The sequence below is a fragment of the Vipera berus genome, assembly GCF_964194415.1.
Source record: "Vipera berus genome assembly, chromosome: 2".
Taxonomy (NCBI): domain Eukaryota; kingdom Metazoa; phylum Chordata; class Lepidosauria; order Squamata; family Viperidae; genus Vipera; species Vipera berus.
The window spans coordinates 195,022,561-195,049,455 of record NC_138203.1 but is presented as its reverse complement, the minus strand read 5'-3'; the positions used below and the strand labels follow the sequence as shown (position 1 = coordinate 195,049,455).

Genomic DNA, 26,895 nt, shown 5'->3' with positions numbered 1-26,895 from the left:
ATCTCAAAAAGGGAAAGCGTGGTATTGTAAGTGTGAAAACTAATACTGCTGAGTTGCATGTGAGGCTTTTTTTTACTGGATATTTGCTACTCAAATGCACCCCCTCTTTCATGTCAAAAGGCTAATTTGAGACATCTTCCTCAATAGTGATGTCAATGGAAGCCACATGGTATTGATGCTGGGGGAAAAAATACTGCGGAGTTGTCAGTGAAATGTCAAATTGAAAACACAAGGAGCCAGTTGTGATGGCTTAATTCATCTGGCTTTATTTTAGGAAAAATTCAGCAGGGAGGTCCTTCCAGTGGGCCTGACCAGCGGGGTCTAGTGGGTTGTAGGATTAACTTGTACACACATACAATGACTTCCTGTGCTAGCTGGTGCTATAGGGCCACTTTCATTAGGATGAAACTGCAAATTCACCTTCACCTTTCCCAGAAGCTTCCTGCCTCTGAAACACCCTTTTCATCCCACAAACTCCTTCTTGGAAATGGAAGTATAGTTTAATAAGAGGTAAAAGCAGCCTACTATGTACACAGAAATATATATATATATATATATATATATATATATATATATATATATATATATATATATATATATATATATATATATATATATATATATATATATATATATATATATATATATATATATATATATATGTATTGACATACATATGTATATAAGGGAACTAATGTTGACTTGTGGAGAGTTTGAGAGTCAGTGTCAAGAGGCGGATATTAGGCACAGATTGGGTTTCACTGAGCAGAGGGGGGGAAAAGCCCCTCCTGAATGTTCTCCATAGTAAACCTTCATGTATGGGGTTTAACTATCCTCCTCCACAGCTTTAATCAAAAATCTGGTTGTACATATCAAAGAAATTGGGCTGAACATGCATTTACAAAGAACATATTGCAATACTAAAGGCAGAGCTGAGAAGTAGTTCCTTAGCATTTCCTTAAGTGATACTTTTCAAAGGATGGAGGAGCAATTGAAATTAAATTCCATGGGAATAGGAAGACACAACAAGGGACAAGTGTGACAAAAGACAACAAGCCATATGGTATCAAAGCAACTCTCTTGCCCAAAACTGAAAGACCTATTCTTCTGAACTGTTAAAAGGATGAAATCTCAGTCACTCCATACAGAGGAAGTCAAATGACAAAGGCAAGTTAAGTATGGTATTGTCTGATGATGATATTTGCAGAATAGAAGATTTACAGGGATGGGCATATACAAGAGGAAATATATCAGTGATATCAGCCATTATTACCTAATAAAGCCTACATGTTTATATTTGGATGCAAGTGCATGTTGACACGATCCTTTTAAGAAGAATAACTTCCATCAGTGAAAACAGGTTAGTGGTCACACAAGGCAAATTTTGCATGTTGAAAACACAATTGAAATTTAGAGCTGGGTATTTGTTTATGACTCAATCCTATAAGAAAACCAAGACATTTAAGAAATGGTAGCTGTAGCTCAAAGTCCCAGTAATATAAAGTAATCGTATTGCTACATTCTAAGTTTCATGGAAGGTGTTATATAGGTGTTGAATGTTTCTTCTTCTAAATATCACATTGTGTATGTGTGTCTTTGTCTCTGTGTTTGCGTGTATACATCTGCATGTTTTACTTCAGTTTTATACTGCACTAATGCTATAGAGAGAAAATTCTAAACCAGTGTTTCTCAAACTTGGCAACTTTAAACTGTGTGGACTTCAACTCCCAGAATTTCCCAACCAGTACGTTTGAGAAGCACTGGTTTAGACTGTCGTAAGAATTCACTGTGTATATATCTTTTCGGTGTGTTGTAGTTGCCAGTATCTGGACTGAGGTGACCTATAACATTTTCTTAACAAAACAGGAAATAGTCTGCACACTGAATATTTCTTCCTCAAATATTTTAGAAGCACAAAGGTATATAAGTCTAAGTGCTATTATTGTTGCTACATGGATAAGTTTACTTGGTTCTCTTTCCTCTACTTGCCTGTAGATGAACCACAGCAACATCTAGTATATCAAGCCCATGTGCTTATGGTCCTCCAAGCAGTAGCAGGCAGCTTCACCAGTTTGCTGTCCCCCTTGGCAGCAAAAATACAGCAATAATATGTTAACTAGCAATTAGGACCCCAAATCATATACTAAATGTTACAGGTGGTAAATAGCATACTACTACACATATTTCCATAAACTCTCGGTTTCATATAGATATTAGCCATCATGAATTTCATCCGTAGCTTCTGGGATTCCCCTGACAAAGACGAGACAAGTATAAAAAAGAAATGAAAATAAGTATTTAAATTTCAGCAGATGTATGTAAAGATAAAATTATTAGATATAATTCTCCTTGAAAGCCTTCTAGTAATGATAATGTAAATGATTTTTTTGTTAATTACAGCACTACTGTATTGTTGAGAAGCTTCATATGCTTTTTTTAAATCTTGTGCTGACAGAATTTATGCATTTTGTGGGAAGACAAAAAAATAATAGTTAGGTCAGCATATTTTCCTATATGCTCCTATGTTACAAAGGACTAAACTCAGGGCTTTTTTTCTCATAGAACACTCAGAACGGAGTTCCGGCACCTTTTTTGGATGGAACCTTGTAGGGTAGGCAAGGTGGGTTGTATGACGTGTGTGAGTTCCGGCACCTTTTTCTTTTACAAAAAAAGCACTGACTAAACTAGTTTATTCCTGAAGTTCACTGTGATGCAAAGAACTTTCAATCATGTAAGGCCTTTGAGACTGACTATATTTGACCCAAGAAAGTGGTCTTCATCCTAATTTTTTTTTACTGGAATCATATGACAATAGAGAGCAAACGGCAGATGAAAAAACGTCAGTCACTAAATAGAAAAAAAAATGGTTTTGGGGGGGAATATCATCAATTTTGCTGAATAAGCTATATAAATAAATTACATAAATAGGTTATCTTAAACTGTTTCATACAGAGTTGCTCTTTGGAAACCTAATCATAGTCTGCAAGGTATATTATAATAAGTGCAGAAACAGATAATACGTATTAGAGAATCCTCAAGGAACAAGACCAGTAAAAGAAGATATTTTGCTTTTCAGTACTACTGTATGCTGGTGTGCTGTGTGTAACCTACAATGCATTCTCATCTAACAAGGACAATTTCATGCCTGGACATTTCTCAGCAAGCTTTAGTTGCACGCTTAGGTCCAGAGCAGGCTGGTACATGTGGAAGAATTTTCTTGAAGTTGGAGGCCAGAAAGCGACTTATCATTAAGCAATTCAAAGTTTGACATGTACCTCTTTTCTCTTTATTATATTTTTAGTTGTAGTAGTCCTATTCAATGAAAATCTAAAAGGAAGGGACAAGATCAAAGAGAGATATAGTTTGGATCTAAGTAAGATTTTGGAATTATATGGAGTAAATTTATCAAAGTATATTAAGTATATACTTTGAGACATGCAATACATATCAAAATCTTCAGCGTACCAACTGGTTGACTACAAGGGCTGAATCCTTGCCTCCTTTGGAATTTTAGAAGCAGAGTTTAGAAACCAACCTGATATGTTCTTGGGTTGATAGAACAAAACTGATTGCGCGGACTCAACTCAGAACTGTACTTGAGAAAGAACAGACCATGAGATTCCATTTAGTAGTCCAGTTGTCTGCTATTACCATAACTGTGTGATAAATAACAATATTTTTTTCTGGATGGCTAAATACTAATTGTGTGCCCTGCCTCATTAACTTAAAATCTAAAGTATCCGAAAGATCCTGAGGGTCCCTTAGATAAATGAAAATATTTTGAAATATTTTCATTTATCTATTTTCAAAAATATTTTTGAAAATATTTTCAAACCTTGAAAATGTTTGCCTGACCCTCTAATGAATTCCCAGAGGCAAAGTCCACCAAACTACCTGTGACCCAAACAAGTACTAGGAAGGGATGGATTTTTAAAGAGCAGATATAAAGCCAGGTATGAGTGAATATAGGGCTAATTAATGTACTTGGGTATCGAATCAGGCATGATGATGAGCAAGCAGTAGAAGCTCAAAATGTTCAGCCTTGCAATCTCGGATTGGAAGAGATTTTGTTAGATGACTTCAGACTGATTTCGAGTGCTAAGCTAAAGTACATTTATAAAGATGGATGCTATTATTATTGATATGAGTTCAGGAACAAACATCCAGAAGAAAAGTAAGATTCTTTTATTTTCAAATGTAATTAAATTAAGCAGGTTCATGGGGAATAAACATGTCTACCATATCTGGGCTGCAGATTAAAAAAAAAATCCAGGCAAAGAGATGCAGAAGACACTTTGTTTCCATTTGATTGGTCGTTTGGATTTTTACAATCCAGATGTGGTAGCCTAAGAGGAAAGTAGGCAGTAAGAACTTTTGGGAGCAATAGTGGCGGGATACTAATCTCCACTAATCTCTCCTGCTGTCTTAAGTGCACTGATCCCCTTGCCCTGAATGCATGGGATTAGTAAATGGGATTTTTTCCCAAATACAAGTCAGCGATTTCAGAGGACCATTTGCATGACCAAGAGATACTTCCATAAGGAAAACCATCAAAACTGAATGTAATACCTTGTCACCTAGAAAAGAAATGCTGCATTAAGGTGCTGTAGACCTTAATGCTATTTTCAGACCTATTCTCACAAAATAAATTTGCATTTTTACTGAGCAGGCTTGCTAATCAAGAGATATAGATGTCCTCCTTATGATTCTTGCAGCCAGTGAAGAAAAGAAACATGATGAGGGAAAACAAAAGACTTATTTCATTAAGCACATTAACTGCTGAATTAATTAAAAGAAGAAATTTTGTGAAGCTGAAGTGTCACTAAAGGTGTTTGCTTCTTCTCAAATGCCATTGTTTCTTACCCTTCTATCCCAGTTCCTGAATAGATATTAAGCAGCTTAGTTGAATTAGTGTGGCATTCTTGGAAGAGTTTTTCATTTGACGTAACATACATTTCTAGCACACAGTTCTTCATGGAGGGTTTTCATAAGATGACAGCATTGGTCCTCACAAGCACTGTCAGCCACTCTCACTAGGCCTGATCATTCTTGATCCAGCAGGCAGCAGTAGGTTAATGTCAATTATATCAATCCTGTTGTCCACCCAGTTTGAAACAAAAACAAGAGTTTTTTTTGTTCACATTGCAGCTGTCATTGTTCCTGAGTTTAAAAACAGAAAAAAAAGTGTCCCTGTATTAAGAAAGCCAATTTTTTTTCAAATGGATATTGTTGTAATGGTCCTCTTAGAACTCTAAATACTTTGTCCCCTCAATTATTGAAGACTTTCATGGGAAGTTGATGTTTTATGTTTAAAATAATACCCCTGCACAGCAGGGATTGATAGTCTGTAGTCACTTTGGTTCCTTGCCAGACATACGTTTACTCAATCTGCTGAATGTGGCTTCTTGCTGATTTTTTTTTAAAGAAATAATCCTAGTGATGTATGCTGCTGGGATATTCTCTTTTTCCTCACAGAATTCCTTTAAGTGCAGCTGATATTGTAGCTTTAGACAGGAACTGTCAAGTAACAAATCTTGAATAATGGCTTTAAACTGCATGGTGGGAGTGGTCTTGATTGCAGAATGTTACTTTGTTTTAAAGTAGTTGTAAACAGTGTTCTTTTTGTGGGTTTGGAAGCATCTGCCCTCTCAGGACTTTTCTGTGTTGTTGATCAGTCTGGAAAATGAAAAAAAAGCATTGTTGAAGGAATCTGCATTAGTGAAATTTAATTACCCTGCAAGTTCCATGAACTCTAGTGTACCTTATATTGGATTAAAATAAGTTCTCATTTATTCTTTAAAAATTGATTATTGCATTTATACAAACTTTGCTTTTGAAAGCTCAAGGATACATATCCTGGAGCTGCTACCCAATTTATTCTTTCCATAATATAGGGTTGCAGAGCTACAAAAGTCACTCACTAAGCTCTGTGATCAAGTGTAGTCCTGCACATGGCTCTCTAGTCCAAGTCGCTATGTTAACTATTATATTACCCTGGATCCAAATGTATAATACATCAATATTTTAACATTTTAGACATACCTGCATAGATAACAGAGTAACAGAATTGGAAGAGATCTTGGAGATCTTCTACTCCAACCCCCTGCTCAAGCAGGAGACCCTACACCATTTCAGAAAATGGATGTCCAATCTCTTCTTAAAAACCTCCAGGAATGGAGTATCCAAAACTTCTGAAGGGAAGTCGTTTCACTTATTGTTATCACGGTCAGGAATTTTCTCCCTATTTCTAGGTGGGTTCTGTTCTTGATTAGTTTCCACCCATTGCTTCTTCTCCTGCCTTCAGGTGCTTTGGAGAATAGCTTGACTCCCTCATCTTTGTGGCAGCCCCTGAGATATTGGAACATGGCTATCATGTCACCCCTAGTCCTTCTCTTCATTAAACTACATACCCAATTCCAGCAACCATTTTTCATGTTTTTGCGTCCAGTCCCATAATCATCTTTGTTGCTCTTCTCTGCATTCTTTCTATAGTCTCAACATGTTTGTTATACTAGGGTGACCAAAACTAGATATAATATTCCAAGTGTGGTCTTACCAAGGCACAGGCTAATCAGTTTAGATTAAATGAGAGATGTTTGATCTGCTAAAAATCCTATATGGCTCAACATTTTTCTGCCACACTAGCCATCCAGACCCATTGGAACTACACACATCAGAAATAAGCTCATCAGCTTCTTTTCATTTATGATTTCTAGCAATGTTATCTGGACATTGATTTGATTGACATTAGATTGTTTCAATTAATGATCTTCTTGCCCATTGTGATTCTGTGATAGCTAATACTATATCATCTACATAATATTTGAACTTATGTTGGCATATTTGAGACCTGTTATTTGTCATCTTGGAACTTTTTTGCCAATATTTCTACAGGAACGATAATAACAGGAGAGAATGTAGACATCTTGCCTTGTACCTTTACTTATTTCTCCACTTACTGAAATTTTTGCTATGCGCCAAGATCTGAACTCTTCTCTGGGATTTATTGTGTTCAGCATATTTAACTTTTTATCATGTTGAAATACACTGCGCTCATGCTTTTATTCTATAACAATAGGAAATCATTAAATATACTACGGTATGATAATAAATTGATTACTACAAATTACAGTTTTGTGTTTGAAAATCTAACTTGTGTGAGGAAAAATAATAATATATGCACATATACACACCATACACCAAATATACACTTATTCATACAGACAATTTCATTGGGAAAGAAAACATTCCATTTGTGAGTTCAGATATTCACATAGTAACTTATGCTACTTTGGAACTGAATTGGAAAAGAATAGTTTGGTATCAAAAAAGAAAGAAAGAATCAGCCTTACCTTTCAAGAGGCACATTGACATCAAGGCCAAAGAATAAAGGCAAGAGAGAAGAACAAGAACAGAAACAGAAACTGCAAGAAAAAATAGTTTTAAGAGGTCAGATCCTTTTTTATTATCATAGATGTGGTGTATGATTCGAAATGAATAAAATCCAATAGACCTGGTCTAAGAAATTATACAGGACTAAAATTTAAGGCTTTATCCTACTAGCTAATCTCCTTAGTGTCAATCTAATATTAATAGCTTAGGTTTTAGTGATATCATCTGATCCACAGGTGGCTGTTTTCCGCATAGAGGAATTCCAAGTCACTTCATTGGAAGGACACAACCCACAAGATATTCTTGTCCTTAAATTTCTATTTCCTAAATTTCATTGAAACTCCCTTTTTGATTACATTAGTAATTTAGGGTGAATTATTTACGTTTTTGCAATCAAACTTGTTTAACAAGAAAACCTAGCAAAAGGATGTCATCATGAGTAAGCTTTTGTCTTATGAACTCCAGCTTTTTATTTTTAATCACAGTGTTTAGTCTTCTCCTTGAAACAATATCCATCATGATATAAATGAACCATGCCAGTATTTTAATTTGTATTTTAAACTAAGATAAAATATTAGTTAGCTAAAATCCTCTGTATTTATTGACTGATTCTGCAAAAACAGTCTATTAAATAAAAGGGCAGATTGAAAAAAGAATATAGTACCACTACAGTATAATAATAACTATTTTTAAGCTGATTATTCTTACCACTTTCAAACTGATATAGCAGTAAAATAATGGGTAAAATCTGATTTCTGTTATTTCTTTATTATTATAGTGTGATTTTAAAGGGAATCTGACAGAGGAGAATGATTAGATTCTGATATCATTTGAAGAAAAATGACAGTCAGAGAGAGATTGAAAACCCTTTTATGGTTACTGGGGCACATAATTCGCCTTGGTTCTGTTCTTCCAAAGATCATCAAAAGGTCCCCATGACATCTCTGAAAATGGTGGTAGAGTATTGGTGAAGGGAAAGTTTTGCTTTGTTCTAATAGAATGAAATCCATTCATCCATCCATCCATCCATCCATCCAGAAAAGTACCTACAAAACCCTCCTGGATTAGAATACCTAAGAAGAAAATCAAAATCCCCAGAATTTATTCATAGTACTATAGTAGTATAACATTTTCCAACCAGATACCTTCCAGTTATTTCATAGTCTTATAATCCACAGCTAGCAAGGCCATGAAAACTGGAAATTGCTGGGAATTACTGGAACTGAATAGCAAAAGCCTGATTCAAGGACAGTTGACTGAGAAATGGCTATGCTAAAATAACTAGTTGGAGCTCCTAGAGCAGGGGTAGGCAACCTTGGCTCTTTTATGACTCGTGGACTTCAACTCCCAGAATTCCTGAGCCAGATGGCTCAGGAATTCTGGGAGTTGTAGACCACGAGTCATAAAAGAGCCAAGGTTGCCTACCCCTGTCCTAGAGTTATAAAATAGGAAATTCTTAAAAGTATTGATTTTTTTTAATATGTAAAACAACCAACCTTTTCTTCCAAATCCTTTATCTGCCTCTTCTGGATGTCTGTTTTATCTTCTAAATCTCGGATCCTCTAGAAACAAATTGAATATATCCATAAATAATCAAATAAATGAAAACCCTCATGTCTTATGAAGTCTGGCTGAAGAAAATTCATTTAAAACTAAAATTCACACCTATGAAAAATAAGTGTCTAACTGCCTGGGTTTTAGCCTTCTCCCGGCTGAGGGACAAACTTGGCTTCATAATGAAGTGAAAGGATTTCACTTCAACATGGAGGGAATATAGCCTGATAAAAACTAACAATTTTAATTTAATTAAAATTTGTATTTACACGTTTATTGCTCGCTAATATGAGCCACAATCTTTCATAATTATTTAACCATTTCCCTCACATTTTATCTCAATAATAAATACAATGGAACCCATAAACTGGACCTCCTTAATGTTTTTCTGTACATCGAACCTCACCTGATGTGCCTGTTGAAGCAATTCCATTCTCTCTTGAAGTATCTGACAGTCATATTCTCTGCTTTTTCTCAGCATTTGCCTTCTCAATTTCTCTACAGCAGTTCGAAGTTCTTCCTGCTGTTTTTCACTCAGCAGCTCTCCAAACTTTATCACTGTTTCTTGTTGCAAAGCATTGTAAAGGGTAGCCTCAAGCTCCTGGATTCTCTAAGCAATAGCATAACAAAAACAATATGGAAGGGGATACAATCTGGTCAAAACTATCTGTTTGTCTCTTTACGTATTTTAAATCAGTAGAAACAACTAGAATTAATAGATAATAACTATGCTATGTATTCTTCTCAAACGCAGCATACTACATTCAACGCCTCAAATCTGATGATTACTAATAGCTCCATATGACATCTGAAAGTAAACTTTTTTACTCCCACTACCTATCTTCCCTCCTTTTCAGGATATACCATTGGGTTTTTCTATGTACTCCAATGGTAAAAAAAGCTCTGTGTGGACAGTGCTTCACCCTGTTGAAGTTAACATGCAATGTGCTATGCCTTTAGGAGTGGAAATTCAGATATACACTGGTGCTCTCAATTATGTAAGGAGTACAAAAAGTAGACTGACACATTATTTCATAGAAAGTTCTCTCTTTCTCTCTCTCTCTCTCTCTCTCTCTCTCTCTCTCTCTCTCTCTCTCTCTCTCTCTCTCTCTCTCTCTCTCACACACACACACACACACACACACACACACACACCCCTTCTGTCAAGGTGGGGCCAAGTGACTGGATACAGCTGAGCGTTTACTGGCTGGATGCCCTTCCTGAAACCTACATGGAGTTGGCAGCACATATTTTCTCTTTGTGCCCTGATAGAGAAACATCTGATGCTGCCTAGTACTGAACTCTCAGCCTCCTGAGAGTGAGGTGAGCCTCTTCACCATGCCTCTTTCTCTCTCATTTTTAAAAAAATCACATCATTTTGGAGTTTATTTTAACGAAACTCACATGAGAACATACTACAAGCCTATGCATTTACCGCTGGAGTGCAACAAACTTGCATTCTGAAATGTACTTTTGTTTCCATCCTTGGCTTTCAAATTACCATATAGGCTTGATCAAGAGCTTGTTTCCTGTAGTCCAGTTCTTCCTCCAGATAACCTTTTATTTTACAGAACTGCTCCTACATTGAATGACAGTTTAAAAAAAATACTACCTTTATTATTATTGAAATAAGAAAATATATACGGATAGTTCTTGACGTATGACATCAACCAAGCCCAAATTTCCGTTGCTAAGTAAGGCAGTTATTAAGTGGGCTTTGCCAAATTTTATGACCATTTTTGCCACAATTTTTAAGTGAATCACTGCAGTGGTTAAATGAATCATGTAATCATTAAGTGAATCTGGCTTCCCCCACTGACTCCGCTTGTTGGAAAGGAAGGTTACAGTTGGTGATCCCATGACCTGGGGGACAGTTCAACTGTCATAAATACACGCCAGTTGCCAAGGGCCCGAATTTGGATCACATGACCATGGGGATGCTGCAATGCTCGTAAGTGTAAAAAACAGTCACATAGGACACTTATTTCATTGTATCCCATTGTAACTCCAAATGGTCAGTAAACAAATAGTTGTAACTCGAGGATTACCTATAATAATACTCAGACAAAATCAAAGCAAACTCCAGGCAACAACTAAAAATAAACATAGGTAAAGGTAAAGGTTCCCCCGCACATGTGTGCTAGTTGTTTCCGACTCTAGGGGCCGATGCTCATCTCTGTTTCAAAGCCGAAGAGCCAGCACTTGTCCAAGGACGTCTCCGTGGTCATGTGGCCAGCATGACTAGACGCCAAAGGCGCACGGAACGCTGTTACCTACCCACCATAGTGGTCCCTATTTTTCTACTTACAATAAACATAGGATAAAGTAAAAACTGCCCTTGCCCCCACTCCCAAAAGTTTTTCTTTCCTACCATGTCACTTTCCAGTTCCATCATCTTTTGGTGCAGAGCTGCTTCAGCCCCCTCAATCTGCTGTATCCACTAGGAGGGGGGAAAAAGGCGTTATTAAGTCCCAGTCCCAGTCCCACTTTCAGGACTATAATATTACCCAAAGTGCTGTCTTTCTGTTTCATCAACTGTAAACTCAAGGGAGTACAATTTTGACTGAAGTTGCTTATAGCCACTTGCTGTCCGTTGATTGTCAAGGAGAAGAGGAGTGAGAAATGAAACCTGGCTACTTCCTCTGACCTGGAATTGAAACATATCTCCAGATCTATGGTGGCTAGTTACAGTTGAGGAATGTCCTGTACATGATCAGAGGCGTATGGTTACTACCTTTTAGGTCTCAGACCTGAAAATATTTTCTAAGCAAAGTCTTGGCAAGTCTTAGGCTAACTGTATGCATTTATTCATTTTTGTGGCTGTTTTTGTCTTTCCAAAATATTTATTTTGTTTTGTGCTGTGTTTTGTGTTTTGTCACTGAATGCTGACCAGTTTGTGTTATTATTTAAACGTATGCAGACTTAGAGACATCTGTCCTCTGTTTAAAGTACAGATTGACCTAGTTAGTGTACATTACTACAGCATGCATCATACTATGCTATTTTTCATAATTTATGTACTTAAAAGACAAAGTCAGTTAGTTGGCATACCTAAAGTATATCATTACTTACTCTGTTATTATTCTATAATAATGCTTATCTAGACAAAGAGTGCTTATATCTAGACATGTACAGTATCTATATAATTAAATACTGATTTCATGAATATGGACTGGAGCCAACTGGCTAAAGCAAGCTGTGACTTGGACAATTGAAAAAAGTTAAATAAAGCAAATTAAAATGGTTGCCTTAGTGGGAGTCCAACTTAAATAATAAAAGCCAAGGTACTTTGGATGTACTTTGGATAACATTTCATTCTTATTTGTTCACACCACACATACAGATTGCATATTTTCCCATTAACTGCATTTTTCTCTTCTCTTCGTAATTCTGTACCATGTGTTAACCTTTTGATTGATATTAAATAATATACCCCCTTCATGGATTAGTGCCTTGTCATGGCGAAGGGGCTTGCGTAATTCAATGAAGCTATGAGCTATGCCGTGCAGGGCCATCCAAGATGGACAGGTCATAGCAGAGAGTTCTGACAAAACGTGATCCACTGGAGAAGGAAATGGCAACCCACTCCAGTATCTTTGCCATGAAAACCCCATGGACAGTTGTCCATGGGGTTGTGATGGGTTGGACATGACTTCGCAACTAACAACAACAAATAATATACACAATATACAAAATTTTAAAATACCTTTTCTGCCAGAGATAGTACAGTACTGGCTTGAATTATAGCCACTTGCTCTTCATTTCTCAAATTCTGAAAATTCAAGCGGCAGAAAATCAAATTAAGAAAGCAGCAATGGTTTTCCAAGCAGACATCTGGTCAATATCAGAAAGTTTTATTCTGATGTATCTCTTCTTGATGCAGGGATTTTGATACCCTGCAAAAGTCCTAGTCTTCCACATTTACTTAGACAGAAATTCCCAACCTATGAGCAATTCCAAAATTTCATATTTGACTCTCTGAAATATTAAAGACTCAAAATTCAGTGGTAGATCACTGACATTTTCAGCTGCTTTTTTTGCATGAAGTTAAGCCACAGAATCGGTCCATTAAGTTTTTAACAGATGTAACACTCCTAAAAATTAATTGCAGAAAATGAAAAGCATAAAGAGAGAAAAATCAAGTCAAAGCTCTGTGTTATGGTTTCAGAGTTACTCCTGCAGCCCTTGCAACCCAAAGCTGTTGATTTTTATTGTTAAAATATAAATATGTACCTTGAAGGCACTGCTTAAATTGAAGAAACAGCTTTTCATATATCAAGAAACATATTTTTTTTCATCCAAATGAATGGAAAGCTGTGGGGGTAGTGTTTGCATATGTATTTTACCATGAAGTTTGGAATATTTAAAATGATAATCAACCATAAAAAGTTTGAGCTTCAGGAAAGAAGTAATCTAAAAAGTAACATCCCAAGTAATTTGACTTCTTAAATAAGGTCTCATCTTTATATGTTATCTTCTAGAAAAAAAATAGAACAGCATTCATAGGGATTAAGTTTAGTCTTTCTCAACCTGGTGTCTTCTGGTTATATGTGTAAATAGCAGATTGGGCCAGTCTATTATTACCCTGAGATCTTCATTTTTTTATTTTAAAGTTTCACAAATACTATGGAATACTATCTGAGTAGCCCATTAAGAGATAATTCAAACATGATGAGCTCTTTATTTATAAAAATAGGAAATAATGAGGGGGGAATAATGAACGAAATTCATTTATTTTGATTGATCTTACTACACATTTTCCAGATGGTGCTACACACAATAAGAACTTGTTAGCTACCCATATCACTTACCCCATTGTCACCCAGGATGTCTAACTGCTTTATAAGGTCTGGAATGCTAACATCCTATAAGAGAGAAATTCAGAAAAGAACCAAAGATTTTCTTAAGCAATATCTATTTTATGATATGGACTTGATGATTTACAAATGACTTAGTATTTCCTAAGTGAAGCAGCAGAAAAGATCCCAAAGCATTGTGGAAAGGAGTGAAGAAGACTTTAATGTACAGCTATCTACATGGGGTATTAGCAAAGGAAAAGAAATGAAGAAGTAATTATTTGTGTGGCATGCATAGTCTGTAGACAATCTAATATTGAGAAGGAAGAAAAATATCTAGACTGATTCTTAAACATTTCTTTGCAACTCTAAGACTTCTACAAAAACAGCTAACTTATTCATATCATCTAATGTTCAGTCTACACTATATATTTGTTGATATTCAAATTTTTCTTTCTGAATGGTATCAAATGTTTTCCTGCAATTGAGAGTAGACAATGCCATCCTAACATAGAAAGTTAATTAGAATTCTGGCATGGCTCTGTATTCTCCATTGACACTTTTTCTTCAAGGAATATTACATACAGTACTTCTATCTTCTAAGAAAGACACCAACAGTCCAATCTTTTATAGATTTACCTAGATTACAATATCAGTAGGTATAAGTTCTTAAGCTGCTAAAATCATAATTATATTTAGTGACCTCATGTTAACATACCTTGACACCTTCTTTCATACAGTAGATTTGTAGAGCACTTACACCATCAGAGAATGGATGGATTTGTAGATTAAAAGGTGGAGATCTTCTTTCTCTTTCCTTGAAACAAAAGATAAAGTGAAACATTAAATACTTTTTGTTTGTTTGTCTTTTTCCCCTAAAAAGTATTTTGCTTTTGGAGCAGAATCTAGTTGATTCAGAAGGAGTATTCTTTTGGTTAAAATTTCTGCCATACTTAGGGTTTCAAACAAGTTGCTTACTTTATAGTTACACTTACTTCTGATAAGAATGGTGTTCTGAGATTGGCCATCCCTATTCTCACTGTAGCAGTTCTCAGAACCTTTCAAGTTTCTGAGTTGTTTTAGGAATTTTTTTTTCTCAGAACAAAACATCCTGTATCCCTATTTTTCTGAGGTTTTACTTTGAGCTTAGGATAAAGTAGGGGCTTTCATTCCATGTTGCTTTAAGTGTTGGCATGCCCCCTTGGTTGGGTTGTCTTTCTTTAAATTTAGAATGGAAGATACGTATGTTTGCCTATGTGTGACCAATCTTTTTCTCTTCCCGTTGTCCCATAGCAGAACATTTGCAATAGTTTTGATTCCAAGGTGGAGCTGTTTATTTCTCAACTTGGAAATTATTTTCCCCATGTTCTGCTCTATATACGTAACTATTTTCTGAATGGGCATGCATAATTTGTTAAATCTGTATCCCATCTGCACTCCCTGACTCCAAGAACTTAAGGTAGCCTAATAGCACTCCTTTTATCACTAAATAATCATCCACATTAGTTTGGATTGAAAGACTGGGACTGTCTCAAAATCACCCATGCCTAGGGTTGAATTGAACTAGAGTGTTCCTAGTCTCTAATTCAATATCTTAAGCACTATATCACACTGGCTTACCCCATTAGATTTCATTGCAGCTGTTTTGAGACCCAAGCACCAATGACACACTCTAAATTCCTCCAGCCAAAAGGATAAAGATTATGCAAGCCAATTTCAGTTTTCTGAATATGACTAATATATGAATGTGTGTGTATGTATGTCTACACACACACACACACACACACACACACACACGTATGTAAACATTTAAGTTTGCTCCTTTAAAATGTTTCCTGGTCCCCCAGTGTAAAATTAGCAAGTTCTTACTTCAAGTTCTAGATTTCGAAATTCCAAGAGTTCATTCTGATCTCTGGCATCCTGTAGCTCCTGTTGCAGTCGATTGTTCTCTATTTCCAATTTTTCTATCTAGAAAAAGATCTAAATATATAAATTGTGGAAATGATTCCAAGACATACTTGTTTAGACATTTATGACCACTGCTGTTTTGGCTCCCTCCTACAAGTCTCAATCACCAAGAAAGTAAGCTATTCATTTATTTTAATTTTATTATCAGCTTTTCTTGTGGGAGGCATAAAGTCTACAAAAGTCATACTAATTCTCTTTAAGAATGGGAAGAATACCTCAAAAGCAACTTGGCAAATAACAAAAGGATTCATATTTGCTGATTCAGAACTTTGGGAAAATTCTTTCTGGTTAAGACAGTAAAGTTTCAAAGGATAATTTTGAAGGTAATTTTTGATGTTTCTGCACCATCATTTTTAAATTTTATATGGTTATACATATACTTATATTATCAAGATTAGCATATGAGAAAAATGAGCAGTCTGAAGGACCCTTGTGCAAAAATATATGAAAAAAATACTACCACAAGATATTTTTAATCATATGGTCTGATGGTGCAATAAAAATTTGAATTATTATTTAGAATTTCATTATTTCTTCAAGTCTCTAATTTTGTAATTAATGGACTATTGCCTAGAACAGACCTTCAAAAATAAATGGGAGAAGTTAGCCATGACTAACAGGTTTTAATAGCTTAATCTAAAAATGACTAAATCTAATCCAACCCAGTGTGTGTGTAAATCATCATTTAGTGAAATTACAATGGGATTAGTGGATTCTTATTATGAAGTCAGAATGTTGAATTGATTCTGGGACAAAGTAATATACAGAAATTTCAGTTTTAAACACCACTCTAAATCCACACTATCATATCTGTCAGTACAAACTGCCAAGCATTATCCTTCTCAGTGCCTAGCAGAATTCTTGCCCCCCTCCTTCCAAATTATTTCAATTAAAAGAAAAGGAAAGTTGGCATGTTGGAAACCAAAGCATTTGTTTTAAGCACAATAATTTCAACTTCTCTCTGGGTCCCAGTCTTAGAACTATTATTCAAAAATTGTGGGTCAGTGTAGCCCAGTGCTTTGTTTGGGCCACCTTCCAGAAAGAAGACAAAGTAAGCTAAAGAGCAGAAACGATTCCAGGAAATGTAGGAGGCAAACATCCCTTTGTAGTCACTTTATAGGAACCTTGATGATGCAGTGGTTAGAATGAAGTATTGCAGACTAACTCTGCCCACAGTCTGGAGTTTGATCCTGACCAGCTCAAGGTTGCTTCAGCCTTCCATCCTTCCGAGGTCAGTAAAATGTGGACCCAGATTGTTGGGAGCAATATACTGACTCTTATTAACCTCTTAGAGAGGGCTGTAAAGCCCTATGAAGTGGTATATAAGTCTAAGTGCTATTCCTAAATGCTAGTTTGGGAGGATACCCACAAGGTGTTCTCAGAATTCCAAATGTGCCCCAAAACACAAAAAGGCTGGCAACCCTTCTCCATTCATTCAAATGTAAACATACCTTATCCAAAAGCTCTTGATTCCTCTTAATAAAAAGTTGCTTATCTTCTACCCAATGTGAGTCCTATTTTTTTTAAAAAGGATAAGATATAAAGAAATGTTTATATATGGCTTTGTTAATTGGTTTTGTTAAATTAAATAGATTTAAGTTACCCAGGAATAAAATTAAATCCACTAAATGACTGAAGTATGGTTCCAATCCGTTGAATCATGTTGGTAACCATGATTCAGTCACAACTTCAGTCACAATGAAAATAAAAAGCTAAAATAATTCAATAAGTTTCCTAAATTAATGGAAACAATTGTTACTGGCTATTATTGGAAGCATCAAAGTAGCTGCAATTCGTACAAGGACATGAACAGTATATGCTCACATAGCAAGATACTTTTATGTATTTATTTCCCGCTGTTTGCAAGCACCCTTTCAGATGCTTGATTCATATATGCAAAATGTATCTTTCCTAGATAACAAACTAATTCTAATAATTTGGAAAGCATGAGGGGGAAGGTTCGTTCTCTGAGCTTGTGGGTTGGTTTCTGAACATTTCATTAGTAGGCTAGGTCACATCTTCAGTGGAGTATGGGGGATGTCAATGTTCAGTGTTCTTCTGTTTGTAATGCTTCATGTGGTCAGTAGGTCTTAGCTGAATAGAATAGAGCTGAAAGGGATCTTAGAGGGCTTCTAGTCTAGCCCCCTGCTTGAGCAGGAGAACCTATACCATTTCAGACAAGTGACTGTCTAGTCTCTTCTTAAAAATATCCAGGGATGGAGCGCCCATGAGGTCTTGTGATGGTATGATGATGATGTCACATCAGGTGAGGGTCTCATCAGATCAGGATGTTATGATGGGTCAGGTGTGGGTGTCTCAAGTGAGGGTCTTGTGGTGGGTCTTGTGATGGGTCAGGTGTGAGTCACTTGGAAAGTAATTGAGAGAAAAAAAACATATTATGTATTTTATGTCTACCTGTCCTTTCTGGGCCAATGTTTTTTCAAGATCTTCTATTTTTGCTCTATATCTCTGGACTTCAGCTTGGAGTTGCTCCTGTGCCTGTTAAAAAGAAAAGATACAGCTTCATTAACAATGTTTTTAGATTTCATCAAACTTCCTGAATTTCAAATTATCTTTCAAGTATTTATAGCCCACTCTTTTTCTTTGGCAAGCAGCCATATTGCTACTTTGTGCTAATGAAACAGTCCCTTCGTAGCTCTCCCAATAATATGAGTTTCAGACCTTGTTCCACTCTACTCTATGTTTTTAAATAACATTTTGTCTGTGACAGATACAAAGTTCTTAGCATGTCTTAGTCTTGATTACTTCAAAATGATTGGTCTGTGTTATTGTTATCTGATTGCATGGAAATTTTTGTTATTTTGCTGTATGTTGCATGAATGAATTAGAAATGAATGAATGAATGAATGAATGAATGAATGAATGAATGAATGAATAAGAGAATAAATAGATACATACACACATTTAGGGAATGTATTTGGATAACACCTCTGTTGACCTTGGCAAATACCAACCTTGGCTTCTCTTTCTGCATCTATTATTCCCCCAGTTTGCTCTTGCAGTAATGCATAGGCTCTCTGCAGGGCCTGATATTCCTTTGTTAATTGTCTAAATCTCAACTCCGATTCTTCAGCTGCTAAGCTCTGAAAGAGAGAAAGTTTCAGATAAGTATTAAGTGTGGTATTGTAAAGGTAAAGGCAAAGTTTTCCCCTGTCCAGTCATGTCCGACTCTAGGGGGCAGCGCTCATCTCTGTTTCTTAGCTGAGCGAGCCAGTGTTGTCTGAAGACACTTCCGTGATCATAGTGACTGGCGCATGGACTGCTGTTACTTTCTCCCTGAAGTGGTACCTATTCGTCTACTTGCATTTGCAGGCTTTTGAAGTGCGAGATTGGCAGGAAGCTGGGGCAAGTAATAGGAGATCACCCCATTGTGTAGCACTCAGGTCTTGAACCCAGGCGCTCAGCTTTACCAGCTGACAAGCTCAGTTTCGAGCTCAGCATCTGTAACTGCTGAGATTGTAAAAATATGGGATATGTAAGAATGAATTGTATCACAATAAGATTGGAATGTATCATATGAAAAAACCCCAAAATATTGTATTCTGGAATACACAGGTTATGAAAATATTTACAGAGAGCTTACAGTGAGGATCCACCATGAACTAGAAGGAGCAGAGTTTTTTGTGATTGGCTTATGAATTGAGTGGCTGGGAGCTGTGGGGTTTCAGTTAAGCTCAGAGCCACAAGGCAGCCTATATGGACATAAGGTTCCCAAGCCTAATTTCTTAAACACTTTCAGATGTAATTAATTTGCAGCTAAAGAGAGATTTTCTGAGTGGCAGGATAAAAAATGATCCACAGTGAGTCATTCTTTCTGAATTACAAAGGAATTTTTTTTTAAAGATTTAAAAACTAGTGGCAAAAACTTAGGAAGGAATGAGTATAAGTTTATATCTAAAGGATAATTATTTTGAAATATTGTTTTAGTAAAAGGCTTTTGAATTAATTGGAATTAAATTGACAAACAAACTAGACCTTTGTGGAAATGTTTTTTGAGTACTATTAAATAGGGCTGACAGTTGGTGGATTTTATAAAACAAAGGAAAAGTAATATGAGTCAGAATGGGATGCTGACTAAACTATGGAGTGCCACTTGAGATGAAAGTATTAAAGGCACAGAAAGACAAAATAGAAAAAAAAACAAAAGGGGGCATCTTGTCTTTTCTCTTTCCCTTATTTGAGACACTTTCATGTTTGGATTATAATCAGTGGAACAACCTGCCTCCAGAAGTGCTGAATACTCCAACACTGGAAGTTTTTAAGAAGAGACTGGACAGCCATTTGTCTGAAATGGTATAGGGTTTCCTGCCCGAGCAGGGGGTTGGACTAGATGACCTCCAAGGTCCCTTCCAACTTCATTATTATTATTATTATTATTATTATTATTATTATTATTATTATTATTATTATTATTATTATTATTATTATTATTATTCATAATGGTAACCACCACAAAAGTGGCAAAAATGGAGGGGAGGATTACTAGAGCAGCGGTCCCCAATCTTTGTGGCTTGGCAGCTCCGGGGGGGGGGGGAAACCTGGGCCGCTAGAACAACCTGCAGACAGTGGGATTACACAAGGTCTGCTTCACCTGATAGTAAACTGACAGCTTTAGAAAAAAGAATGGATGAAAGATTTGTAAAGATGGAAGAGGGGATGAAAGAAGAAGTTGAGAAGATGGAAGCTCTGTAAAACAAATGCCTGGAGATATAAAACAAATCAATGACAAAGTGGAGATTTTCAAGAATAAGACTCTTGTTAAAACAGAGAGTTGGAAAGAGAACTAGATAATCTGTGCAACTGAGATAGTGAAGGAATTTTGTTTGAGATTTGGAGCAATTCAGAATGATTCTGGTGAAGATATTAGAGGAAAGGTTATTAAAACTGGTGATATTTTTTGGCTGGTTTTGAGGATAATACAGAGGCAAACATTGACAAAACATATAGAATAAGTACAACATTTGAGACAATAAGAAATGTTCCGAGGTATGTTTTGGTGCACTTTGTTAGGAAGAAAACAAGGGATCACGTTTTATAGCATATGCAGGTGTATAAAGAAATTCCTATTAGAATTTTGCTCAAGAGAAAAGTGTTTTTTGACTGAGGGATTAAAGCAGAATAAATTCCACTTCGATGGAACAAACGTCCAGTTGTCCATTTTGATGCGACAAATTGGAAGAAATTGGAATTTCTACTTTAAATGTAATTTCTACTTTTTGGATTGAATTCTGTCCAGAAATTGAGGAAATCTTGAGAAAAAAGGTAAAGAGGAATATGGAGGAGGTTCAAATGGAGATTTTGGAGGATGCTAGATAAAAAAAATCCAACAGGTAACAATGGGAAATTGAAAGAGATGTATACATTTGCTAATTATTCAAAATTTATAAAAATAGGGAAGAAAATCTTACTTCATCTAGATCTTCATCTGGTGTTGCTGGTGTTCTGTCTGTCCTGAATGAAGCCATGGATGATGTTTCAGAGTCCATGGAGTCATCATCACCCCCATAAACGGTATCCAGAACATGCCTCTGCAAAAGAAGCCAATCATTCTAACTCTGCCACCTGTCTAGCTTCCTAGCCTAGCACAGGCAAAATTCCATCATGTGTACTCGGTCAGGTAGTTGTTGGAGATGCTTCATCTGGGTGACAACCAGATGGCAGCAAAGAAATACAGGGACCTGTCATTCGTTGTGGTTGTGTAATAGTTATCTGGATTTTTGGAACCCTACTTTCTTATGAAAACCCAGAATTTGAAGGCAGCAAACTAGCCAAATGGCTCTGCTGATGACTGCAGAAAAGAAACAGATCTATCACTCTTGGACAGTTTGTTCTTCTACTCCTCATTTCCAACTGTGGTGGTCACAATGCAGAAACAACTTCAAAGGCCATGCATAAAGATAGACTTTGCTCTGGGTAGGTTGCAGTCTAACAACTGACCTAAGGAACCCGAAGGAAACTGAGATGCAAATAAACAAGGAAGCATTTTTTTCAAGATCATTTGCTTCCTCATTAAGCTTGCTTGTTTGGTTATGTACAGTGGTGGGATTCAGCCAGTTCGCACCAGTTCGACAGAACGGGTAGCTAATTTTTTCTTGCCCAGGCCCAGAGCGGACTTCCGGAAGCAGCATCCACACTTGTTTACATATTTTGAATCCCACCACTGGTTATGCACCATCAGTTACTATAGGTTTTACAAACAATGGTGTGAAAATAGCTGCTATCTTTTGGAGCCCACTATTACAATTCAATGATTTAAAAATAGCTTTAGTGTATTCGGACTGACTAAGTTAATTAGCAACATCAAAGAAGAAAATGAGTCATGCACAAAGCTGACAGAATTGGTTAATCAGCAAGTTGGATAGCAAAGTACTAATGGTTTCAGCACTTAAAACTTGCCAAAGTGAGTCATGAAAAAGCCTGATGAATGAGAATTTAAATCACACTTATACTATTATGTTTTTGTTCCCATATAAAAGATAAGACATCACAGAAGTGGAAAACATACGGTAGGACTATGGTCTACAATCAGTTTTGCAGCTTGCATAACTTCAGATATTAGCAAGATATTTGCTGTGCTTGGCAATGAGTTGCATACATGATAGTCTTTTTGTTTTGTTTTTCTGCCCCCATCACTAGTAAGCACCGCTGGATTTACTTTCACTTCAGCAAATATTGTTTCGTCTTTGATATATGGTTTCTCCGAGGCGTAATTCTCTTCCTTCTGAATTTATTGAGATATGGGCGTGGAATAGAGTAATTTCATGAATTGAAAATGAAGTGTAATTTAATATATTAGTGGGATTCAAAATAATCTGTAAACTTCATTTACCTTAATTGGCTTTGAACTTCTTTTATGCTTCCTCCGTCGAATAAGTTTCTCTCTATCCTAGATAAAAAAACAACAAGCAACTGTTACAGCTCAGGGGTCAAAGATAACAGACTAACAGAGTTGGAAGGCACCTCGGAGGTCTTCTGGTCCAACCCCCTGCTCAGGCAGGAAACCCTATACCATTTTAGACAAATTGTTGTCCAATCTCTTCTTAAAAACTTCATGAGTTGGAGCATCCACAATTTCTGGAGGCAAGTTGTTCCACTGATTAATTGTTCTAACTTTAGGTAATTTCTCCTTAGTTCTAGGTTGGTTGTCTCCTTGATAATTTCCCATCCATTGCTTCTTGTCTTGCCTTTAGGTGCTTTGGAGAATAGGTTGACCCTCTCTTCTTTGTGGCAGCCCCTTAGCTTTGGAACACTACTATCATATCACCCTTAGTTCTTCTTTTCATTAAACAGTCATAACCAGTTCCTGCAACCATTCTTCATGTTTTATCCTCCAGTTTCCTCATCTTCTTTGCACTTTTTCTAGAGTCTTAATATCTTTTTTATATTGTGATGACCAAAACAATGCATTATTCCAATTGTGGTCTTACCAAGGCATTATAAAGAGACATTAATACTTCGTGTGATTGTGAAGATATTCAATGGGCATATGAGAGTGAACCATTCACTGATTTGACTGATTGATTCACTTACTCATTCGAAGTGCCAGTTCCATGAGAATTTTTGGAACTGAACAGCACACAAATAGAGGCAAATTAGATGAGGAAGAGTTGTAATAATTCCACTAACCCATCCTTTCTATTAGCTATAATATGGCAATAAGCAACATGAAGTTATTCAAAGGCCTTTAAAAATGGCTTTTGAGAGGTGATCTGAAAGAAATAAGAGATGTAGCTACAGGGAATTTCTTTGGAAATCTTACTTATAGAATAAGTATGGAATAATTCTAGACAAGAATGGGTCAACTTCATATTCCTAGGATCTATTCTGTATTTTTCCAGAGACCACAAATCCATCAAATGAAAAATAGTGATTTATACAGCTTCAGTTAATGATTTCTGAATATATCACAGCGCAAGTATTTGTTTTAATAACTGATCAAAACTCATTGTTCTTTCATCCGCAAACATACCCCTGCTTTTCTCTGAGCCATTCTTCATTTCAGTTGATAAAAAGTGACTTTTGAATGTCACTATTAATGTTGGAAGCAGGAACGTTTGCCAACTTAGTGCAAATTCACTCAGAAATTAATTTGTAGATCTTCATGCAGTGTCTGCCTATTTCCAATTTCTGTTCACCCCTTTGGTTTATGGATGATATCATTAGATTAATGGGGATCAATGAAAGACAATGGAAAAATAGGAGGCAGACAAGACAAAGATAATTTTAAAGGTAAGCATTACAATGTTATCCATTTGAAAATGGATGGGAAGTCAGAAAAGAATTTTACAAAGGACTCTCCCTCCCTCCCTTACTTCAAGTAGAGAACATGAAATAATGGGTTTAAATAACAAAAGGATATTTGGTTCAAGTTCTTGTTTTTAAACAATATTGCTAATAAAAGCACTTTGAGATGAATTAGTTATTTAGAATGAGGATGAGGTCCCTTTCATTCAATAGGTTCATGTGGAAGCTAGATAAATATCCCTAATTATGCTTTAATTTGAATTTATTCAGTAGGCATGGAGTGGTCTATATAATTACCTTGTAATTGTAGGAAACTCTGATTGCATTTCTGAATAAAGCACTGTGTTCTTGCCATCTTCCATATTATTTCCTGAGAATGCTTGAGACATATGTGGGGCCCTCTATTTCCATTCTTGGAAATAGAGGTGATGTTGACTTCTTGACTTTGGTTTGCAGTTTACCAGATTTCAATTTATTCTATTCATCTAATCTTGCAAGCTCAGTCATGTCTACTCTGGACTCTATTTCACATTAATTGCATTTTGTAGAATCCAACACGTCTACAGAGCACCTAGTTTAGAAAATGCTATATTAAAGTGTATTATTCATAATAACAATTCTTTTAAATTATATAACCTTACAAGATCTGTTTCCTGATTCTTAGTTTATTATGGACCACAACTTACTCTTGTCAGCTCATCAATTATGTTTTGTTGTTCTATAACCTGGAGCTTCAAAAATTCGGTTTCTTGTTCTTCATTTGCTTGATCTAGGTCATTGAGCGATTTTAATTTCTTCAGAGGAGGATGTGACACCATTTTTTCTTTCTGTATAACAAAAAATAAAACAGGAAAGCCATTTTACTTTTCAGATGTTTTTAAATTTTTTTTACTTGATTGGATCATCATATTGCATTATGTCTCACATTTTATTTTCCACCTGTCTTAAATATTGAATTATAGATGTAAAGCTGATTATTTTCCCCATGGCATGTTTTTAAATTACTGCTGCCTTGAGAGAAGGGATGATACACTTCTCTTTGTGGGAAAACATTCAGTGGAACATTCAATTATGGATGTTGGGTATTTATAACCAATAGACAAAACTGAACTCAGCGAGACTTTTTAAATACAAATGCTTGGTATATAGTGGACTGTCTCTCTAGAAAAATCATCTGGGCCATTATTTATTGCATCTGTTTGATTCCTACATACAAACTGTAGCAAATGGCTTTCAAAACATGAAAAAACAGGAATGGAAAAAACCAACGTATTGTGATCCGGGGGGTTAGACACTTGAATTCCTAGAAAATTCAGTGGTTCCAAGAAAATAGCTTTTTTAATGTTAACCCTGGAAAATTAAGGGAATGGTGAAAATGAATCACAAAACAATTATTATTTTGAAGATAGAAGTTCAATTTTGAATTGAGCATCAATGCAGTTCCTTCTAACTCATGTTCATTTTGCTAAACTGAAGGGGGCACCAACAATCCCAGGATTAAAAATATTTTTTGTGCCCCCCAGTCTGAATCTCCAAATCTGATCGAAGTTGTTGCCATAATTTTATGTCATTTTGAGGAAATAGGCTCCAGTTATAAAATAAAGAAAAATATGTCTTTTTTAAACAAAACAAAGCAAAGCAAAACAAAACACCAACCCAAGGAAAAATTATTTTACCCTAAATTTATTGGGCATGATACGTTCTGTTTTTTAATTTGTCACAATTTTTTTGAACATAAAAAGTCAGGATAACATTGACTAGATGTTAGTTATTAATACTTTAGTCCTTTCAGCTCTTCATACTCTATTATGAGACCAAAAAAGTCTATCATCAAAATAGGATTAGATAATGGCATTTTCTTTAATAGTTATATTCCAAGAACTGAAAACAAACTAATGAATAAAAAACAGAATAAACTTGAACTCTTGGTACAAACCATCTCTAAATTTTCCTTAGTGATTGCTTTAAGTTTTTCCTCCATGCGCTGCAGCGACTGCATGAGTTCATCATTTCTTTTAGAGAGGCACTTATTCCTTTCCAGAAGAGGTTTGCATTGTTTTTCGGCTTCTCGAACACGTTTTAACTGCAAACAAAATGCTAATTAATTAACTAGATTCTACATCTATAGTACATACACCCACTAAAACATATACAGGCAGTCCTCAACTTACAGTGACAATGGAGCCCAAAATTCATGTTGCTAAGTGAGAAATTTGTTAAGTGAATTATATCCCATTTTATGACTTTTCTCATCACACTTGTTAAGTGAATCACTTCAGTTGTTAAATTAGTAACACACAATAATAATAATAATGATAATCATGATGATGATAATAATGTCATTTGAATCTACGAAACATGTTTGATCAGAGTTAAAAATACAATACGTAAGAATGCAATCCCACTATTGCTCATAACATTGAATGAGAGACCATATCATGCCTTTTTTCTGATCATTCTTCTAAGAAGAGAAAGAATGGTTGCTATTCAATTGCTGTGGTTATATCTTGGTACTACAATATGTATAATAGACAGTGCTGGAAAATTTATCATGTGAAACCAAGAAGAAGGGCTATCAGTCAGGGACTGATTTTATTTATTATTAAATTAAATTTTACATGTTGAACGAACTATTATTTATTAAACAAATCAGAATTGCCTGGGTTCACACAATATGCAGTGTTACAAAGCATGAATTATGGAAGATAGTGGTCAGATCTGTAAAATGATGAACTTATAGTGGTTAACCCAGGTTCATGTCTGCCTACGGCCATGGAAATTTATTGTGTAAATTTAGATAAACCATTCTCAGTCTAACTCAATTCAGATAGTTAACATCAGTTGTCCTTCTCCTAGCTGGAGAGCTTCTATCGCCTTCCACTGAGATGATCCCACAGGAGACCATGAGTTTTAGTCTCAA

At 35.8% G+C, this 26,895-nt stretch overlaps 1 protein-coding gene across 3 annotated transcripts in view; it reads right to left on the bottom strand.

Annotated features, from left to right (window-relative positions):
* Positions 1-5,511: 5,511 nt before the first annotated feature.
* Positions 5,512-26,895, bottom strand: part of JAKMIP2 (janus kinase and microtubule interacting protein 2) — a gene marked incomplete at both ends in the record, with an annotated part of 44,014 nt that continues 22,630 nt past the window's right edge. The window contains 16 exons of one of the 3 annotated variants that reach the window (XM_081316982.1): positions 5,512-5,676; positions 8,889-8,954; positions 9,353-9,556; positions 10,448-10,525; positions 11,318-11,386; positions 12,653-12,718; positions 13,758-13,811; positions 14,461-14,559; positions 15,612-15,710; positions 17,162-17,224; positions 18,126-18,209; positions 18,686-18,814; positions 21,140-21,259; positions 22,561-22,617; positions 24,662-24,802; positions 25,912-26,058. In XM_081316982.1, coding sequence (XP_081173108.1) covers positions 5,596-5,676; positions 8,889-8,954; positions 9,353-9,556; positions 10,448-10,525; positions 11,318-11,386; positions 12,653-12,718; positions 13,758-13,811; positions 14,461-14,559; positions 15,612-15,710; positions 17,162-17,224; positions 18,126-18,209; positions 18,686-18,814; positions 21,140-21,259; positions 22,561-22,617; positions 24,662-24,802; positions 25,912-26,058 — 1,557 coding nt within the window. Of the gene's footprint in view, positions 5,677-7,373; positions 7,425-8,888; positions 8,955-9,352; positions 9,557-10,447; positions 10,526-11,317; positions 11,387-12,652; positions 12,719-13,757; positions 13,812-14,460; positions 14,560-15,611; positions 15,711-17,161; positions 17,225-18,125; positions 18,210-18,685; positions 18,815-21,139; positions 21,260-22,560; positions 22,618-24,661; positions 24,803-25,911; positions 26,059-26,895 lie in introns of those variants that run through there. The other 2 variants (XM_081316984.1, XM_081316983.1) reach the window with 2 other exon arrangements.